The sequence below is a fragment of the Mytilus edulis genome, chromosome 1 (assembly GCF_963676685.1).
Source record: "Mytilus edulis chromosome 1, xbMytEdul2.2, whole genome shotgun sequence".
NCBI classification, from domain to species: Eukaryota; Metazoa; Mollusca; class Bivalvia; order Mytilida; family Mytilidae; genus Mytilus; species Mytilus edulis.
Genome location: NC_092344.1, coordinates 83,228,613 through 83,251,178, shown reverse-complemented (window position 1 = coordinate 83,251,178; position 22,566 = coordinate 83,228,613). Strand labels below are relative to the sequence as shown.

The 22,566-nt window shown below is 30.1% G+C and overlaps 1 protein-coding gene across 12 annotated transcripts in view; it reads right to left on the bottom strand.

Annotated features, from left to right (window-relative positions):
* LOC139492464 (protein polybromo-1-like) overlaps nt 1-22,566 on the bottom strand; it is a 53,728-nt gene that overhangs the window by 8,731 nt on the left and 22,431 nt on the right. For 4 of the 12 annotated variants that reach the window (XM_071280664.1, XM_071280701.1, XM_071280669.1 and 1 more), the window contains exons 18-34: nt 22,089-22,226; nt 21,531-21,619; nt 20,044-20,086; nt 19,300-19,386; nt 16,949-17,164; nt 16,065-16,138; nt 12,668-12,806; nt 11,863-11,964; nt 11,483-11,557; nt 11,150-11,296; nt 9,677-9,837; nt 8,728-8,900; nt 8,068-8,165; nt 7,504-7,575; nt 4,333-4,503; nt 3,291-3,410; nt 630-840 (exon numbers count right to left, since the gene is read on the bottom strand). In XM_071280664.1, coding sequence (XP_071136765.1) covers nt 630-840; nt 3,291-3,410; nt 4,333-4,503; nt 7,504-7,575; nt 8,068-8,165; nt 8,728-8,900; nt 9,677-9,837; nt 11,150-11,296; nt 11,483-11,557; nt 11,863-11,964; nt 12,668-12,806; nt 16,065-16,138; nt 16,949-17,164; nt 19,300-19,386; nt 20,044-20,086; nt 21,531-21,619; nt 22,089-22,226 — 2,116 coding nt within the window. Of the gene's footprint in view, nt 1-629; nt 841-3,290; nt 3,411-3,611; nt 3,738-4,308; nt 4,504-6,069; nt 6,106-7,503; nt 7,576-8,067; nt 8,166-8,727; nt 8,901-9,676; nt 9,838-11,149; nt 11,297-11,482; nt 11,558-11,862; nt 11,965-12,667; nt 12,807-15,684; nt 15,721-16,064; nt 16,139-16,948; nt 17,165-19,299; nt 19,387-20,043; nt 20,087-21,530; nt 21,620-22,088; nt 22,227-22,566 lie in introns of all 12 variants that reach the window. The other 8 variants (XM_071280678.1, XM_071280655.1, XM_071280674.1 and 5 more) reach the window with 5 other exon arrangements.

Below are 22,566 nucleotides of genomic sequence, written 5' to 3'. Positions count from 1 at the left end.
TTCAATACTCAATCCCAAGTAACTTTATGTTGCATTTATCAAGACTTAACAAAGTGTTGAGTCTACCATGTATTTGTCATTTTAAAAGTCTAGTTAATACAAAATGCTCTGCATGCCCTATATTTACAACTCCTACCATATATTTGTTGACCAATTTTGTAAGTAGCTAAATCTTTTACATATCATAACACCATTGAAGCAATAGTTATTGAAATTAGAATTCGACAGGTGAAACTCCTGGTGATCTAAAGGAAATGTAAGTCTGAATTTTTATACAAAAGCACAAAAGCATGTTTCCAACACTGCATACTGTTCAGATTACAGATTCAGAGAATTGTAAAGGGGACAATACCAAAAATCATACTTGATCTGTGTTTTTATAGTAAGAAGCATAACATTTGGTTGAAAGAGTTAAAAAATGTTACTTTCAAAACTGAAAAGGCAAATATTATTTTCCTTACTGACATAAGACTTGTAAATGTATTGGATTAAACAGTATTGATAAACCAGTTATAGATGACAGACATATTAATACGAGTTTTTTATGCTGGAAACAAACACAAATTTCAAGGTGAAAATTTACACTGAACAAGACAAACAATATTGACACAATTATTCTAGATATATACCTTGAGCTGGTGTAGCAGGTCTAGATATTGAAGGAGACATCTTTGATAGATCTCCCCATGGACTCTGTTGTTGCTGTTGTTGCTGTTGCTGCTGTGATAGGCTCTCATTGAAGGCCCGTTCAGCTTCTTGCTGTTTAGCCACTTGTTCCTCTGCTATTTTCTTGGCTCTACCTTCATACATTTGTTTCTCATCAAGACTTAAATTTCTCCACTAAAAGTTGAATACAGTAAAAAGAAATCATATAGCATGCAAGTTAAACAATTTTTAGATCAGGTAAATCTTTTTTTTTATTTTTTATTTCTTAAACTCTTACATTTATTGTTTAACTACTTTTGCCCAACAACAATAAAGAATGATAACTTTGATAAATTTTTACTATTTTTTTTGTTCTTGATTTCTTTTAAAATCTTCTTTTTAACATAAACTAAGCTTCACTCTTAATGTTTAAGTAGTCTTAAGGCTTCCAGAAACTTGTAACCTCAGGCCTGACACACTTCAAATAATCCTTAATAAGAACTTTTGCAACCCAAGAATTTTAACTCTATCACTTATTGTTTAATGTTAAATAATATAATATTACAATGGGAAAGAAAAAATGTCTTCTGCATTTTATCCTCCATTAGCTCTGTAATTAATCAGTAAGGTGCACAATTTAAAAAAAAATCTTGCTGAACAATGCAATGTCATGCATAGACAGTCCATTTTTATTTTTTATACTCTACTTCATTTTTGAAAAAGGATTCAGTAAAATAAAATATTGAATCAACAGTGATTAGATTGAATGACCCTAAAGGGGAACACCTTTCCAGCAGATTTGTTGAGTTATTCATTTTACTTTTACAAGGCTTTTCCTTTTTTAACTTGTTAGGTTAATTATGGGATATTATAAGAAAGAGACAATGAAAGTACAGATCAAACTTCTTATCTAATTATTTTTTTTTTTAGTTTCTTTATAATTTCTTCTTTTTTTCCCCCTTTTTTTTATTTTTAACAAGGAATGACTTTGGATGGTGTAATCAAATCAAAAGACTGGTTTATAAATAGTTAGAAGTAATCTATAATTTCTCAAAATCTGTACCTTTAACTTCCCACAATAATTTCTGTTGAAGGATTTTAGTTTATTTATTTTATTATGAAATCTAAATATAAAAAAAAAGGGAAACTTCATGTTAATTTTTTTTCAGTATCCAATGAAGATATTATCATTTTCTCCAAGTGCAAAGAAAAGTTTTATAATATTTTAAAACAATAACGACTTATGTTTATATTTTCACACAATGCATTTATAGCTTTTGATGAAATCAGATAATGAATTCAACATTAGATGGTTTATTATGATATTTAAACATTGTAAATTTATATCTCAATTTTATCAAACAGTTATTCAAAGTATTTCCTAATGTGACTAAATATGTATAGAATATGTAACATGCATAAGCTATTAAATATGAAAATGATGCTAACAAAAATTAAAAATAATGAAATATTCTTAAAATTAGCATATACCCGGTAACTTGCATGCCTCTGGGTTTTAGGTTTAACTTTCAATTAAGTGCATAAAACATTGGGTTTTTTTAAACTTTTTTTACAATGTTCATGCTTTTATTAGCTCACCTATTCAAATTAATAATGAAATTGTACACATTACAGACATTAATGTAATTACTTAAGCAAAATCAAGTTCAAAACATAAAGTAATGTTTAAAATTAGAACTTCGCGTTGATAAAAAAAATCTTGCAGAGGTTAAATTGTATTTGTTTATACATGACATATAAGTTAGCACATAACACATTTACATCAATCTATTCTAGGTTAAAAACAAAATTCAAAATGCAGGGAATGTAAATACACAAAATATTTTGGGAGTTACTATACATATATACAGTACACAATATACATCTACATGGACAAAACGTAACAACATGTCAGCACATAAACAAATAAATGTACATAATAAAACTTTTTTCAAAGAGGACACCAGGAGCGGTATTTTCTCATGAAATGTTGAAAACCCATCGTTGCCCTTGGGCTGTTTTATGCTCTTTGACTCATTCCATGTTTCCATTCTCAATTTTATTTTGATTCACTTATGATATCTTCTGATCATACTTTATGATGATGAGTGTTGGGTTAATGAGCAATAAACTAATGTCATTTGAAAGGCAAATAAACCATTTGCTTGACCTCATTTAATAAGCTTCTAGAACTTTTACCCTTGTGCCAAACTATTGTGACGGAAATGAATAAAACTGGAATTTAATTGTGTTCTCATGTCAAAAGTTCATTAAAATTAACACCTAGCTTATTTCATAATTCTGGGAATATTCTTAAGCAGATATTGTTTAAATCATGTCCTATATTGTTGTAATCTTTGATTTTTAGTGTGTAACACAATGTGATCTTAACTGACACCTTGACTTAAGAAATGCAGACAAGACAATACTCACTTTACCTTCAACAAGTAACACAGTTTTGTTATCCCTTATTGTTAAATCTCATTTATAGATAGTACCAGTTTTATATTAAATCAAAGAAATAAGTAAGATTGGGCAATGATTACTATAGAAAATATATACAAGTAACTTTCCTGGGGTTAAAGGTCAATTAAGACTTCCTTACTGATGTAAGACCATTTATCAAGTTATTTAGATATTTTTACCTTTTCTCCCACCATACGACTCATTTCACCAAAAGATATAGATTGATTTTTCTGTTGAGTCTGTCGGCGAAAGTCCTTTGAAAACAATATATAACCGCTAGGTACTCGTGGCTTTCTATCCTACAAAATTTATATAAATCAAAACAAAATGCAACATAAAAATAATGTTACTAAGGTCCATTTAGGAAACATTCAAAATGTGTAATGGTCAAGAGAATCTCAGCTGAATTCTTGGTTTGACTTTTGTTTGCCTATATGGACCTTTGTCATGCATCATGCACAGTTAAACACGAGGCAACTTGGCTACATGCCACATTTTACCTTTGTCCCCACAATACGACTGATGTCCCCAAAAGAACAATCAGGATTATCATGCTGTATTTGTTTTCTAATTACTCCAGAATATACAATATATCCACTGATCTGTCTCCTCATTCCTGGTTTGGCCTAAAATATCAAAACTGCTATAATACTGAACATTTCTTTCAATGTTTTGAAAATTATATAAAAAAAAATTAAAAAAATAGTAATTTCCTATTACCTTGAATTCAAGTGCCTTCACTGCACTTCTGTGAAAATACAAATCTATTTTGTAAACTCTAAAAATAGTGTTCAGAGATTAAAGTCCAGGAAACGTGAAGTTTAAATAAATAGTAAAGAAATAATAAATGAAAGTGTCTCATATAAAACTTTCGGTTGATATCAACAAATAATGCTCCTATTGGTTTACACCCAAAAGCATCCTTTTAGCTGATTCTTTTGCAGACTTGGGTCAATTTCATGAGAAAGTAATTAATTACTTGTTGATTACTGTTGCAATATAAACTGTATCATTCAAATAAAATGTGAACCAGCAAGAATGAGATTCCCTGTTCCCCATTACATGGAAAAAGGCAATGTAATTATTAACTTACAAGTACATTTAATTCAAAATATGCTCATATCCTTTTTTTTTCTATTCACTTTACTTTCATTTTTGGAATCAATTACATGCAATTACATTTACATTTGTAATTACCCCAGATCTGTTCTTTTGTACTACCTTTTTACTAGAAGATGACATTTGTTGTTTTTCTGGCTGTGGTGTAAATGATTCGAATACAGAACTAATACTGGTATCCATGGATCGACTATCCTCATCGATGAACGACTCCTGCTCAACAAAAGAAGTGTTGGTATCTTCATTTACTTTCATCAACAAAGGAGAAGGCTCCTGAAAATCAAGACAAGCAGGTTAAAGCATAAGCTAGCAAACTTGGTGTTAGTGACAAAAAACAGTAACAGCACAACACTTACAGAAAATGTATAACATTTAAAAAACTTTAGAGGTACAAGACTCCAATCTTGATCTTCTCTAGGCACTCTGGCTTCTTCCACCAATTAAAAGTGGCTGTCATGAAATAGCCCAAATGTGGCGTTCAAAAGAGGCATAAAAACACCAACAACAATCAATCAATCAATCACTGACCATTATTCACTTACGTCACCAAATTGTTTTATGAAAATCTGGTTAAAAACTGTCAAATCCCAATGGATCAAGCAAGCATCAGGCATTTGGAAAATTTAAAACGTTAAACTTGAGATGATACCAAATGTAACTACTTTAGGCTAAAACTGATAATTCATTTTGAAAAAATGTTTAGTGATTTAATTTTTTTCTCATCAATGCAAAAATTGATCTCGAGATTAATAAAAAAAAAGCTTCACTTAAAAGGATATAACAACTATCTGGTTTTTAATTTCTGCCCCAAAATTTCTTGATCAGCATATTGACATAACTGGATCAGGTACATAAAATAAACTATATATGTGGATTCATTAATATTCGTTGGATACCAATTTTCGTGGATTTCGTGGGTACAAGGGAACCACGAATTTAAATATTCAATAAATTACAAATTTTCCAAAGGAATGTATGCTGACTTTGCCAAAACAATGAAATCAAATATCCACGAAAATTGGTGGCCAGTAACTAAATGAATCCACAGTATCACTAGTATAACACAAGTAAAAACAAAACAATAATAAACAATACTGTATCAAAGTCTCAATTACAGAAAGTAGGTTCTAAAGACCTTGTGATTCAAAATCATACTGTCCTTTACTCTCTTTACACTTCTGTTTATACCATTATTTGAGTCTATCAAATGATTTTCATAGATATTTTTGCATATGTCTATGTAATAGGCAATAGAACATTGTAATTCTAGAAACATTTAAATTTGTGTTTCCCACAAAAATTGGTAACCAACAAATAATTATAAATCCACTATAAAAGAAATCAATATCATATCTTATTTCTATGTAAACAAATAATGTCTTATCAACGAATAAAAATGTTATCAATGTCATGCATAATTGACTAACTAAACATACAAACATAAAGGACTGTACATTATGAGTAATGAAACATAAAGCTTAAGTTGGCAAAATAAAGCAAGAATGATCAAGAGCCATTACAGAAATATTTGATCTCAAACTTTCTAAAGCTTTTTAAACTTGAAATCTGTATATTCACTAGAATGGTATTTTTTGTAATATTGTGTAGGATAAAAGGTTCAAAGAAGTATCAAAATGCTTTATTTTTAATGTAATACAAAGAAAAAGTTTTGTATTTGGCAATCTTTTCCTCAATCTTTTAATCTTTTTAAGTTGGATGTTGGGTTTTTAAATGGAAAAATAGAAAAAAAATGACAAAAAACAGCACAGGTTTTTTATGTTGATGATCTGTAATAACTCTAATACATAAACAATGAGAAAGCAACAGACAGATCCCTACTGTAGTTTTGATTCCATAAAGTTGACTAGAATTTATCTGGAAATACACATGCAAGAATGTACATTGTCAATAACTAACTAGGTATGTTTATGAAGATATGAAACTGAATATCGCATTCTACATAAATAAGCAATTCCCTTTCTATTTTTTATATTCAATTTATGTCATGGAACATAATTGGTAATTCTAATTTTCCTAGATTTAGGAGATAACTGTATTGTATTTTAAGCTCAGACGGCATCAATTGGGGATTTGATGGTCGCAAATTAAGTTTACTGGCGACGCGTCAATTGATGCCGTCGGAGCTTAAAATACAATATTGTTATCTCCATTCTAATGAAACTGACAGAAAACAACGTTAAAACATGTAATTAAAATCTGTCATATGCCGTCTGCGCTTGCGCGTACGTCCCATAGCATCAATTGTCAATTGATGCCATGTAAGAAAGTGACGTTATCCAATCAAAATGAACGTTACAAACGTTGTTGCATTAGAATTAACCATTACTGTTTCCTTTTCAACACAACTTCTCTCTGAAGAATGTTGACATCTTGCTGTTGAAACTGTAATATTATCTACAAATCATTTTTTCCCTACCATTTTTCATAAAGATGATTTTAAAAGGCATCCGTACATGATAGCAAATTTCAGAATGCATGTCATGTCATTTTTAAAAGGAACATCTACTTTAGATTTTTGACATTCAATTTCTTTATAAAGAAAACTTTCATTAACAATTTTTAATTTATTGATTTTAAGTGACATATTTTAAAAGATCTTTTATGTATTCAAATATTTTGTAGACATATTTGATAACTGTAAAACACAATTTGCAAGTGTCTTTATTTATTGGTTGTGATATCTATAATGCATATTTTCTATCTTACAAGTGTTTTAATGACCCTCTGAACCCTGGATATTCTGTACATTCTTCATTTTTCACTCAAAATTTAACACAAATTTGAAATGTTTTTGAAGACTAAAATTTTCAATGGAAAACACTCTTTTATATCTAACTATTAGAAAAGTCCATTAAGATTGTGTCAACAGTTTAAGGTAGGTGAAATAAATGAAGTGATTTAAAACTGTGCAATCATGTTGCAGTGAATAAACACCTTTTACTTTTATGAAAAGTTTGACAAATTGCTTTTTATCCATGCAAACTATTTTTTACATTTCTGCACATTTATAATGTCACACTAAAATAATTTGAGGTCACACAAACACTAAGAAAAAGCATTTCTTTTGATGTGATCTAATTACTGTTACAAAATTCGTTATAACCCCTCCAAATACCACTACATTTACTGCAGAAATGTTAAAATAAGTATTATGAAAACTTAAATTCTGCAAAAAAACCAACAGCATCATATTGGAAATAAATTTTCTTTTTGTTAATGTGACCTTGACCTTAAAGTTCATATAAAACTAACCTTTTGTAGAGTAAGAGGTTTTTTGAAGAAGTAAAGTTCATCATCCATAACCAATGGTGACAGGGTGTATTTCTGGAAAATTACATTCATAGGTAATTCAATCATTTCTAAGTACAGAATCACTTGCTACAAGGGCACTGCTTGTGAAAACATGATCAGAGGAAGACCATAATTATTAAAAGATAACGGAGATTTCTTCAAATACATTTGTTTACCAGTATAAAAATATCAATGTTAAACAACTGTGTACAATTACAATTTAGTACAAACAATAGTGTCTGTGATTTCTTTGGATAAAACTGGGATATATTTGTACATTTTATATGATTGCAAAAATTAGCAGAGTTAACAAGTGTGAGAAAATTTCCACTTTTACAGCTTATAAACTAACCATTTTAGATGATGTGTAAATAAGAAGCTATTAAATGTCTTTTTTTATTAACAAAAATAATATATCTACAAGAACTTGATATCATTGTAACTTGCATATGAACAATGCACATGTACTTAAATATTTACACACAGCCACAATTTTTTATAAAAAATACTTGTAAGATCATGTACCTTTAATCCTTTTCCTAATTTTTTGATAGTTTTTTCTGGTTCTTGATATTTGGACTCACAAACATATACATCATCCTCTGGTATGTCTCCTATACGACCTGAAAAACAAAACAATGTAATGATAAATATCCATTACTTATTGAATCTGATAAAATAAAGAATGTGTCCATCACATTTCCAGGTGAAGATAACTTGAAATCAAAAGTCAAAACCTTAATTTGTCAGATAATTAAAAAGTTGTCATCAAAATATACAAGTGCTCTATAAGTTTCAAGTTGATGTAACCACAATTTCATGTACCTTTAAACTAAAACTTAAAAAGTGATACAGGAAAGAGGGATGAAAAAACATACAAACAAGGTAACATAATGGCCGCCTTCTATTGTAAAACCAAACAAATAAAAATGTAAAACAATTATTTTTTAGTAACACGATAGGGTGTTTTTCGATTTGGTTGACATATTGGTTTGCATATACATTTTTTAAACAATACACCCCAAGAATAATTGTGGCCAAATTTGATTATAATTGTCCCAGTAGTTTTAGAGAAGATTTTGTGTAAAAGTTGTGAACTACGACAGACATAGAAACAAAGTGATAGCAATAGGTCACACTGGCCCTTTGGACCAGGTGAGCTAAATACTGTAAGAAATATCTTACTGGTATAGTAATCCTTGATGTGAAGCACTGAACATTTTCCTTCAATGTTATTCATTGATAATGTTTCTTCTGTTGTGGTCAAGAAAATCTCCTTCTTGTAAAACAGACGAGTTGGTGAATGTTCAATATCAACAGGAAATACAAAACAGGTACTGTTTATGATGGGTTCCCCACTGTAAAAAATAATGTTGAGAAAGACTTATTAAATCCACAGTATTTAAAATTAAACTACACAAATCATGAAAGGAGAATTGTCGTTGTTTTCAAAGGAATTAAATACTATTCTCCAGAACTAAGAATGTCATCATTGTTTGCTTTAAATTTTTTTAATAAATTTTGAAACAATTAGTGGAAACATATTTCATTAAACATATTTGTGATTGCTCTTATTTTTGTCTCCGTTTCATTACCATAAACTGTAAAAGATGATTATCAAACGGATTTTTTTCCAGCAACAAATCAATGTGCTTCAAAAAATTAGAACATGAGGTAAACTATCATATGAAACAAAAGACAACTTTCGAGTTCGATGTATTTCCGTCAAAAACTTTGGTTTAAGTGAACGTCACTCGTGCGTTTAGGTGCGTTGTGACATCTGTTTCAATATTGAGCGAGTGGTTGAAAAACTATAAAGCTATATTGTACGAATTATTGGGCAAATTAAATTCTCATAATTGACAATCTGCACCGCTGTCATTAGGAAATTGTGATTAAGTCCCTACTGAACAAATTTTATTTCTAGTTTATCCTGCACAATGATGATCACTAAGACGCTTGATGAACATTTATAGGGCAGGGATACAGGCGAGCCCCTCTATCTGGTAAATGACGTCACAAAGGCGCTTATAATTGACGAGTTTTTTCTGGTGACGGATGAACTTGAAAGTGGTCTATTTCCTCCTTTTCTCATAAGAAGTTAGAAAAATAATCTAATGATTATTTAACTTACACTTGATTGGACCAAATCTTATCTATTCTACTAATAACAGGTCTGTCTTTGGCTGATCTAGCATAAACACAATCACCAATTTTAAATGAACCAGCTTTACAGGTCAACTGTTCAAAATAGGTCAAACCTTCTTCCCCTACTATATTTTCTATACGAACATCCTGCAAGAAAAAGATAAATTGGTTGTGCTTTGTTACTGTGTTACATTTTTTTTTTCATTCATTATTTTGTACATCAGTGTTAGTTTTCTCGTTTGAATTGTTTTACATTTCAAGGCATTTTATAGCTGACAATGCTGAATAAGCTTTTCTCATTGTTGAAGGCCGTACTATGTCCTACTGTTACTTAATGTTTCATTTGGTCTCTTGTGAAGAGTTGTCTTGTTAGCAATCATACCATATTTTCTTTTTCATATTAACATATACTTCATATGTTTAAGACGTATAAAATAAATTTAAAAAAAGGTTGGAATGCATTAAGGGGCTCGCGGGTCTAAATCAACTTTTTTTCTAATATAGGATTTTGCTATATTTTTCTATGATTTAACTTTATCTTATACCTAATAGAAATATTAAATAAAAATATGGGGTCATTGTTCACTTAAGCTCACAATCTGCCTCCGAAAGAAGCATACATTTTTGTTAATGTCCTTTTTTTCTGTTGAACTAATAGGAGAAATATTCGAAATGTTGAAATAAAAAAAGAACTAAATTACAGAAATCGCTTAAATTTTACAATTATTTAGTTTATGTACAGCTTGTTTGAAAACAATAATAAAAAATATAGGTCACCAATTAGTTAAAAAAGATATTTAAATTTAAACGTCAAAAAATGCCATTTTTGCACCAAAGGGAGATAATTTGTAGCTTTTTCAATGATATAAACATTTTTAAAGTCATCTGTGGCCAAACCAAATCGATTTGTCTGGGTAATTTTTGTACCATTTTGTAAAGTAATAACTAAAAGTGTAATAAATAAAATTTGTAATGAAAAAACAAATATTTAGTTTTTTGCTGAATTTTTTACACCCGCAAGCCTCCTTAAGTTATATACCATTTGATGTTTGACATAGAAAAATTGCAGATGAATTTATCTATTTGGTTAAGGTTTCCTTTTTGGGGTTAAGCTCTGTTTCTATGTATTGATGCATTCTGGTTTTCAAATTATTGTTTTTTTTCCTGAAGGAGGTGAATCCAGTATAACTCTTTAGACGCACACAAAAAATTATCTATTGTTATTTTCATTTAATCTTTGAATATTAAGATATGCGTTAATTTAACTGCAAATGGACATAAAAATATAAAATTTTAATTTCCTTTAAATATTCAGGCGTTGTCTGGACTTTGTTCGGGTTGTTGTCTCTTTGACATAGTCACCATTGCCATTCTCAATTTTTTAACAAATAACACCCCCCCCCCCCCCCCCCCCCCAATGCATAAAAATTATACTCCATTCCTGTTACAATATACCTACCAGTCTGACTTTGTCCAGGACACTATTGTCTCCATCATCAGCTTCATCTTTCTCCTTGTCAACAAATACAGAAGCTACTCTGATAGGTACTAGGGGAACCTCCCGAGGTATTAACATCACTTGGTCATTCCTTGGTACTGGCCAAATCTACAAGTAAATGTACCTCAGTAAGTATAAGATTATTTTATCAACCTGTGGCAACAGTGGCAGGTATAGAGGTATTTATTTCTCTTTGTTAGTAATATCAAACTGAAAATAATTATATAAAAAAAAGCTTTAAATTGTGATCAACAGAAACTACTCTATAAGATCAGATTTGACTTTGACTTTTACCTTTATCTTCTTAAAACCTCGGAGTCTTGACGAGTATCTTGATTCACACACATATACATCTTTATCTGAAAATCCCTGAAAATATATGTATATTATATAATGTCTAGGTTGTTGAGTTCTTATTTTTCATTCTTCTTTTCTCCATTATAATTTGTAACAACCCTTAAAACAAGAATAAACACTTCAATCTCTTTCAGTCAATTTTTGTAACTTTTGTTGCAAATGATAAAATAATGTTCTTTCAATTGGCTTTTGAAAAATACATTTAACATATACATGTTACTCTCTCTTGAAGAATACATACAAAAATAGACGAAAAGTGTTATTTAAAAAGAAAAAAGAAATTATAAAATGACCTATCATAGTTTAGACTGACTTACCTCAGGTTTCATTTTGAAGTACTCCTTGACATGCATGACAAAACATCGACCTATGACCTGTGTTAATGGTACGTTTGTGTACACATCACTCTTGAATACTTCCTGTAATAAAAGCGGCATGCATTGTACATTAAACTTTAAAAATCTGATTTTGTCACTACACCAATCACATCTATGGAAATTGTTTATTAAAAAAAATCTTCATTTTGGGTTCTGTAAATGATTGCTATACAGTCAGATGTTATAAAATTTGCTATAAAATCGGTATCATATGTATAGTTCTTTGTAACTATATGAACACTTAAAATCAAAATTTGAATGAAACTTCGTCATTTTAACTGTGAAAGCAACTTTCATTCATAAATGATGCTTTTGATGAGAAAAAGTAAGTTTAATAAATTCTCATATCCTTTATTTTTAATTTGGCATTATATATAAATAAAACCTCTGAAATTGTTGCAAATTGAAATTCAAACATTTAGCAAAATTATTTAATATATCAGAATCAATGCCTAGTACATATGACCATGAATCAGTCCATATAAGCAAAATGAACCATACATCAACTTATCATATAATCACTAAAAGCTAGATGTGAGTAACAAATTAGTCACTACTTTCAACTTTGGATATCACTGCCAAATGTTGGCCACATATTTGTCTTTATATGCCTTTGACTTATTGTACAATAATAATACTGAAGAATGTAGCCCCCTCTCTCTAGTATTACAATAAATGAATCTGGTACGAATACTTAATAATTAAAGCAACTAAATGTATCTATAAAAAAATAAGTCATACTGACCTTCTCTAGAAATTTCCTGGTAGCAGAATGAAAGGTTTCATTTGGACGATAAAACCAGAAGCCATACAATGTTTGTACACCAGCACTGTCCACAAATAATTTCTCAATACACAAAATATGTGGTTCCTGGACTTCTTCTCTGAAAAACATATGGTATGCATGAGATCAGAGCTAAATGCATGACAATTGTTTACAGTAAGGAGACTGATCTGAAGAAAAAAGCTTGGTACGTTTGCATTTGGAAAAAACAAAAAAAAATTTAGGCAAAAGAAATATTTAAACTACAACTTCAAATAAAGAGCATTTATAAAAACACTTACAGTATATGAATAACTGTCAAATTCCAAGAAAACAACTTTTTAAAATAATCAATGATTTACTTTGGTCTGAATATAAATACTAAATATTCTTTTCCTGTACAAGAGTGTCTTTAAATTATTCAAATGAATACAAAACAAGAGGCTCCTGAGAGCCTAAATCGCTCACCTGGCAAACAATAACTTGTATTGCTGATCATTTTTATTGTTAACAGTTTCAATCAATTTTTTTTTCTCCATAATAGCCAAAAAGCAAAAAAAAGGTTTTACTATTCATTAGAGGGCAATAATTCCTACTCTTTTGGTGAAACAGACAGTAGTGAGTCTGTAGATCACTAAATTTTGAACATTTTAGCCAAATCTGTTTACAATTATGTATACCTGTTTTGAAGATACCATAAATTGGGATGTTTTGGTTGTAGTCATATTTTGGTTTATTTGGTGCCTCAAATGAAAGTGCAAAAACACAAGAAAAATCAAACATGGATGGTCAATATGTGATTTTCAAAATCAGGAGTGGAACATTATGGGCAATGAATTCATTTAAAAATAAAATTAGCCCAAACACATAAATACAATTTGATGAGTGAAAATAACACACTCATTATATAATTAGTAGAATCAACACATCAAATCAAAAGTGTAATTAACCCTTTTAAATGATTAGAGAAATTCAAAAAATATCATTACAACTTTTGAATTATTGAAATAGAGGTAAAAAAGCTCTACTTGCAATTCTATTTCAATCAACATGTCATTGAAAGAAACAAATTTCGATACTTTACAACTTGTACAAGATTTTTTTTTAACAACATGGGTGATTAAATAACCTGCGATTTTAGTATTTGACCCATTTTTCACCCGTATTCTAATTCAATTAGACTTTTGATATTTTAAGAGCAAAATTTTCCTCCAACTTTACAACCAAGTTTGATTTGAATGTTACTATTCAAAAAAATTTAACACTTATCAATACAATATATTATCAATTCACTAATTATCCTGTTTAAAACATAATTTTCAAAATTATTTTTAAAAAATAAAAAAAATTGGCTTGTAAGAGCCTGATTCGCTCACCTGTCAATATTTTGCTATTTTTAACTTCTACTTATCTGTTATAGGTTTCGAGGTGAAAGGAAAAAACCAAACATTTGTCAATAGGATTTTGTCTAGGGACAATATCTTTTATACTATAAGGAGTAATCTGATAACTTTGGTTGAAATTGTAAGGAGATAGATTTTGAGATTCTGACCATTTTAACCCTGTTAGATTTTTTTTCTTCTTCTACATGTATATGAGAGGAATGCATTTGGCCTCATGTTCTAACTGCCAGGAAATTTTGACTGACCGGAATAAACAACACAAACTTTAATCAGTAGATTTATAGAAGATCTTTAATAAAGTTTAAGACGACAGACCAAGATGGATGCCAAGTGATAACAGTGTATAGGACTCCTGTTTAGGAGCACCCCAAAATCTGATTAAAACACTATCTAAGTTAAAAAGAATATATCCTCCACCAGTGTTAATAAATAGGACAAGATTGCAGGTGTTGTTCTGATTAGCATATGTACACCTCTTTTATTCAAAGGAGCTCACACATTGCAACTCGTCAATGCTTAGCTGCTAACTAAATATGAAATAATTCTGTTTACTAACCTTGAAGAAAGTGTGACAAAAATGTTTAATTTCAATCAATATATTGAAGATTCAAAGTATTGGCATATCTGACGGTTCCTTAAGAAGGCACATTAAAACTTATGACTGCTGATTAAATATGAAGAGAAAAGTGTGACCATAATAACTGATAGACAAACAGACCACAGACGCAAATATGAACAAACTGAAGAACAAGAAGAATGCATAATATTAACCACTACTGATATTCTTTCAGATCCTGTATAAATTAAAATTGTCATGGAACTTTTAAAAAACAATGCTTGATTAATCTATGTATGTTGAACTGCAAAAAGTTAAGAAAACAACTCTTACTTAGAATATCTATCTAGAAACTTAAACTTATCAGAATTCAATAGTATGGCACTTGATACTTCTGTACTGCAAATCTGAACCTTGCATACTGACAAGAAAAAGTTATTACATGAATTAATGGAACAGCCATAATAGTTTCTTGCAACATTCTGAATACACTTTGAGACAAAATTTAGGTTTTTTATTTTTAAAAATAATAAATGATTAATAAATATGCTATGAAATAATTACTCTTTGAGTAATGATTTGGTACATGTATAGGTGAAAAATAATGCAAATAATAGTTTGTTGGTAATGATGTAATAATAATATATTGACGTGAATTTTTTTCATACTGCAGGAAATGCATGACCTGCATTTTCACTTTCAGAGGTTGATAGGTACATCCAATATGGCCAATAAATTAAACTAGATTTGGCTCAAAGAGCCAAAATTTGACACATCAAAATTTAACCACTACTGTTTGGTGAAAAACAAAAAAATAACCTGATGTGTAGTATTTCATGATTACTGGCATATAAACCCATATATTCATTTTTTAGCTATGTTGGCAGAGAGGGGACCATTAGACACAATGATTAAGTAGTCAACTAGTTTTTAACAGACAACAGATGCCAAGTGATGGCAACAGCTCCATCTGGCCCTCTGGGCCTGGCAATATAATAAACACCATGCAAATTATGAAATAATAAAGCCATGGGACTTACCTGTATATACTCGTAGATTTTCTCTTCAAACCAGATCTATCCAAACATTAAAATCCTTTTATAATCCAATGTATGGCCAAAATCAGTGGCCAAAATTGCAAACTTTAAAAGGGCTAACCCAGAAAAATGATTTTTTTAAGGTACGAAGAACTAATAATCATAATTATATAAAAGAATGAGAGTTTTACAGATTTCTAAAAAAATTACATTGAGGGGTTTTGAGTTTAAAATCTTACTTTGCATAGCCTTTATTATAAAAAAAATCAGTGTATCTTAAATAAAAGAATCATCTAATTTCAATAAACAATTGTGGTTTTTTTGAGAATCCAGAAGAAAATCACTCCCCCAACTACTTATTTTTCATTCTATTTTGGGCTTACCTTGGTTCAATGTACACTGTATCACCAATATGAAATGTTTGCTCTTTGTACTTGAAAAAATCTTCACTACTGACCTATATAACATAAAATATAAGTCATATAATTTACATGCATTTGTAAATAAGAATGTGTCCATAGGACACAGATGCCCCATTCACAATATCATTTTCTATGTTCAGTTATTAGCCGTGAAATTGGGGTAAAAATATAATTTAGCATTTAAATTAGGAAGATCATACCATAGGGAACATGGACACTATGTTTCAAGTTGATTGGACTTCAACTTCACTAAAAAAAACTACCTTGACCAAAAACTTTAACCTGAAGCAGGACAAAGGGACAAAAAGACAGACGAAAAAACGAACGAACAGACGAACAAACAAATGGACCCACGGACCAGAAAACATAATGCCCCTCTACTATTGTAGGTCGGACATAAAAAGTCAGTTAAGTAAAATTTCTTATGGTAGTTGTGATCATCAACCAGCAATCCGAAAGGGGGCAAAAGTTATATTTCGAAAAAAATCTTGAACTTAAAGGTTAATTTAAAGTTTCTGAATACTATTTGTTAAGCAATTGTGTAATTAACTGTAAATAGTTTGTCATATGTTGGCAGTAGTAATCATTCAAAACATTATGGGCATCAATAATTGATTTCCCTAAAGTTTGGCTTGGATCCTTAGATTTGTTTGTAAGAGTTTTTATTGAATGATTTGTCAAATTCATCATTCAATTTAACAGTGGCAGACATATTTAATGGACATTCAAAATATCACAATAACTATCAAAAGAAATATGTTCCAAAATTTTGAGAATTATCATAAGGTTCCAATATGCTTAGATTCAAAACAGATTATTCCTACTGAAGTAGAATTAAACATTACTGTATTTTGAAGTTGTCTTTCTTCTGATTCTCTTTTAGCCTTTTCTGTTCCCTCTTTCTCTAGAAGCATTTTCCTGTTTCTTTCTGCATCCAGGGCTGCCTGTAGGTGGCGCTCTGTGTAACTTAAAGCTGGAGTCAACAAGATCTCTCCATTCTTACATATCTCATCTCTTTTCTTTATAAAGAAATGCTGCATTTCCACTGCATCTTCATAAAGCTTAACAAATAAACCATCAAATTATCAAAATTATCAGCTGACATGTGTATACATTTTAAAAGCTAGAGCATGTAATAGGAATGGATTGGCTTTAAACTAGATTTCAGAAACTATGAGTACTTGTTCAATGGAAATATCTTAAACCAAAACTAAAGTTTTTGTGTATTTTTCTTCGTTGGTTTGTGCTTCGAGCCAATCTGATTTTTACAGATTTTTTTCTATAACACTACTGTTCTCAGTTAAGGGAGGTTGAGCCTCACAAACATGTTTGGCCAAACCTTATTATTTGTCTTGAGTAAGGAGCCTGTAATTTAGTGGTTGTTATAATATACTGTCTGTCAAACGTTATTTTATGTTTGCTGTATTAGCATAGATTGAGCCAGTGTTCTCCCCAGAAATTTTGGATAGCATCACATTTTGCGTAAAAAAAATAACTATTTTTTTAATGTCATTTGTCGCGTCGCGTCGATGCTCTTTTTCCTTTATATGTTTTAGTTTATATTGTTATATATTCATAACTGAGAATACAATTAAACTATAACCACAAAAACAGTTGTTTCAGTTTATGTTTTCTTTATTCATTTATAGTTACAGAATTATTTTTTTCCTCTTGTGCCAAATAAAAATAAATATGTGGTTTCAGTTACCCAACAATAAGTCAAATGAATGAATGGTTCATTATAGTGCAAGCTGTATATATACAAAACTAAATATCTAGTACACAAAATTAACTATTTATATTATTAAGTAAAGATAAAGTAGCAAAAGTAGCAAAAAAAAAATCAATTTAAAAACATTTTTTGTTTTGTTTATGAAATTCATTGTTTCATGGCACTCAATCAATTAGTCCCAGTTGATTCTTATCTTCTTTACATCAAAATGATATGTATTTTTAACAAAGTTATCTAACAAATACTAAGTCTGTTAATGCTAGTTTTTTCTCTTGGTATATTTTTTCGATCTGTTGTCATTATCGTGAAAATACGGATTTTTTTTCATATCTGGTCCGGTTCCGACCCGTAGTTTTCCCAAAAATGTGCAATGGCGGCCGTAGAAAAATTTACGAAAATGAGTCAGAGAATAAACATTGTTTGACAAGAGATTGTGAATGAATAAGACGCTTTTAATGCATTAAATAGATTAAACATACACTTAAGCCAATTATGATAACTTTTGAAAGAAGTATTAAACTTATTTTAGATCTAAACCAAAATTCTCGCTCTCGGAAGAGAAAGAAAGTAATTTTTGGAGAGTTGCACAAATAAACGACCTTTTATTAAAAAAATAAAAATCGTTCCAATCTTTGCAAATTTCGTAATACAAAACGTAGATTTCGAATTGTTTTGTGATTGCATTTTTCCATGTCGAAATTGGTAATTGCAGACACGTGCCGTGGTATTAGTCATGTCATAAGTGTCAGCTTGGGATATTCGCATCCAAACAGTTATCACCCTGAAGGCAATTAACACCTAGCTATTTAATCTCTTAATTGCCTGTAGTGTCCGACTTAAAGGGATTACAATTAAAGGTGATATAATGTTTATGATCATAATCGATAATAGATGAAATTTCAAAATTGAGGACTAGTAAAAAAGCATCTTCAAAATAATTATAGCGTCGCGGGAATAATTATAGCGTCGCGGTAATTATTATAGCATCACGGTAAAAACATATAGCGTCGCGGTACTGCGACGCTAAAACGGCCTGGGTAGAACACTGATTGAGCCATTGGTTTTCTTGTGTGAATCTTTTTACATTATTCATGTCAGGGAGTTTTTACAGCTGAATATCAGGTATGGGTGTTTACTATGACTTATCCGACAAAAAGTACCATAAGCCTTTAATGTTGCCAGGCATATAATTAAAACCACACAAAGTTGCTGTCATCATGTTCTGGCCTCAACTTTAATGCTGTATCTCAATAGCAATATGGAAATATCTAAATCACATCTAAAAATTTTGTTTGTCAGAAAAACCATCCTAAGGGTATGTGGAGTATAAAAATCACAATTAATCTTAACCAGGAAAAACTTCAAAACAACTAGGATTTTCACTTTATCCATGTAGGTAAATATTTAGGAAATCATCAAAGAATAACATAATATTGACTTTATACAAAGTTTTTAAAAGTTTACCTGAGAATCAGTTCTACATAGTCGTCTGGCTCTCTCAAAGACTTGGAACATATCCTCCTGAAACTTGTCCATTCTTCTGTATCTTCCCTGTTGTAAAATTATTATTTTGAATATCATTTTCATTTTTCATTTTCTAAAATATATATTTTAATAGAACTTTTCAGAAAGTATAAAGATAATAAAAGCAGTATAATAAAGGCACACAATTAAATGTCTTTCATACACATCACAATAAAATGCTGTCCAAAACTTGGATTACTGTTAGACTTAATTAACGGAAAATTTGCAGTTCTTATAAAAAACAAAACAGAATTGAATTAACCAAGACTGCTGATTCTTTTTCTCATACAGATAATCAGCTCTTCAGCATGTTGACATGAGATTTTTCATATACAGACTATAGCAAATATGTCCAAATGCTTAGTATTATGACTAATAATTGATAATTTGCAATATCTAAAAGATTAATGAGAAGTTTTTGAGCTACTTTCTCCTTTATAAGAGTTTTGAAAAGCAACCAGTAGTATCCTTGGTTACTTCAATAAATCAACCAGTTGTACTTGTGGTTAGTCCAGATACCAATCAACTACATCCAATGTTAGATCAGAAACCAACCAATTGTATCAATGGTTAGTTCTGTTATGAAATCAATGGATGGTCAAACACTTTCACGTTATTTATGCCTTTTGATCCAAACAAAAGGAGTCATTTCTTATAATTTGACAGCTGCAACAGAATACCTACCCTGTCAATATTCCTTTTGATCTGGTCAAATGATAATGGTTTCCTGTAAGTAGAAATAATTATCAATATGAATAACAAGGTTTGTTTGGGCTAATAATAAGACTCATATATATGTTCCAGACCGTATGAGTATTTGGACCGTACGCGTACGGTCTGACTAATATTAAGAAGTTGGTCATGTTTATCTGATATAATTAAATGTATATAACAGATCAACACAACTTATATCTCAAATTAATGTAAAAAGTTCAATAGTAATTGAAATAATATTATAACTATTTAAAACAAGAATGTGTCCTCAGTACACGAATGCCCCACTCGCACTATCATTTTCTATGTTCAGTGGACCGTGAAATTGGGGTAAAATCTCTAATTTGGCATTAAAATTAGAAAGATCATATCATAGGGAACATGTGTACCAAGTTTGAAGTCGATTGGACTTCAACTTCATCAAAAACTACCTCGACCAAAAACTTTAACCTGAAGCGGGACAGACGGACGAACGGACGAACGAACGGACGAACGAACGGACGGACGAACGGACGCACAGACCAGAAAACATAATGCCCCTCTACTATCGTAGGTGGGGCATAAAAATCATGGAGCCGCGGCGGGTGCAGATCTTGGTGGTAGTAGCAAATATTCAAACGAGAACTTTGAAGATGTTTATTTAATCTGTTAATCTCCTGTATTTAGCATTTCAGTAATTCATAAATTGAAGCCAAGTATGCTAATTGAAATTAAAGTTATCAGAAGTAAACTTAGAGTGGGAGGACAATCAATTTAGAATATTTAGGAACTTTACAAAAAAAAATGCAAAGGAACGTGCATGAACAAATTATGTTACTGCAAAACAATATGACGTTCTTTGTGGAAGTCAGTGCCACCTTGAGTACCAAAATAGGATTCACGGATAAACAAATAAACACATATTTAATTTCAATTGTTCGCTTAATCATTTTATCCATAAACATGTAATAATAACAATTTGTATAACTAAAAATAATGATTTTGATAAATATTTGTTTAAATTTAACCAATATGATCCCAAAACATCAGCTGGATCGTACGTGTATGGTCAGACCGTACAAGTATACGTATACAGTCTGGACCATAAGCGTACGGTCCAAATACTCATATGGTCTGGAACATTTATAAAACTTTAATAATTTTTCATAAACTCCTGTAAACTTAAAATCAAGTCAAACAATCAAAGTTTTAACAAATCACAATTTAGTTTTTTTTATCTTGAATATTAATAGATCTTTTGATAACAATTTTAATAGAATTGATACCTGTAAGGACAAAATAGACTGGTATTTATTGTTTCTTATTGACAGTATAATTTCATTCTTGAAGTAGTTTTTTATATACCTGAATTGTGCCAACTCATTAATATTGTGAAAAAAAATATTCACTTAAATATCTCTACTATATCCATATAAAGAATGTTTAGAAATTAAAACTTCTTAGAAATGTTGACTTACTCTGTAAGTTTAGATGTCTCTAAATCTTCCTCAGGGTCTCTCTCAGGTAACTCAGAGAATGAATCACTCAAACATCGTCCTTCTTCATCCTGTTATTACAAATTATAGTCACAAATGTAAATAATGTAAGATTCAAACTTCATTTACACATTAATTTGTGTATGTATATAAATTTATATTTTTTGCATCTACTCAAAATGTGAATGTTTAATTTTGTATCTTGTGAAGGGAAAGGGACAAGCTCTGTGCATGTTAAAGAACTTTTTCAATAAATCTGTGAGAAAGCTATAGGTGGCCTGTTGCACAAAAAACAAATCTAATCATATTCAACATGCCCTCATTTTCTAGTGGCAGTCCACAAATTATCCAATAATTGCTTAACCAGAAAAAAACTCAAACTGATTTGGTGACTTTGTATAGTAGTACTATATATAAAATATTTTCATCAATTGGTTCATATATTGTTTATGAACATTTAAAAAATAAACTTGGGTTATACTCATAATTATATAAGTATTCTAATATGGCCATACAATAATATTATATGAATGATATTACCTGATAGTTATATGTAGATGTAAACAGGTTGGTTGTGAGCTCCTGGATGATGTGTCTTACATCAGGTATTTCACATGATCCTTCCTCTGTCAACTCCATTTTCTTCTCAAGACATACTCTTTGTAAAGTCAATGCATCCTAAAATTTAATTGAATACACAACTTGTTTTATAATGCATCTAATTTGACAAAATACACATGTTCACTTAGCTTTGACGAAGAAAAGTAAATTCACTGTATTTCAAATATTTGTCAAATTGTTTTAAATTTGTTGTAATGATTGTCTATATCAGATAATTTTTCATAATACAAATGATATCTATAGATGCTTATAAAAATATTCCCATGACATTATTTAGTGATGATATTCAAGGTTCAAGAAGTATCCTTCTCCTGATTCTCCTTGATGTGGATTGTTTTATTGCTGGGTAGCTGTTGCATTGCGCTACAACCCCTTTTGAGTATCTTGTAAATGAATG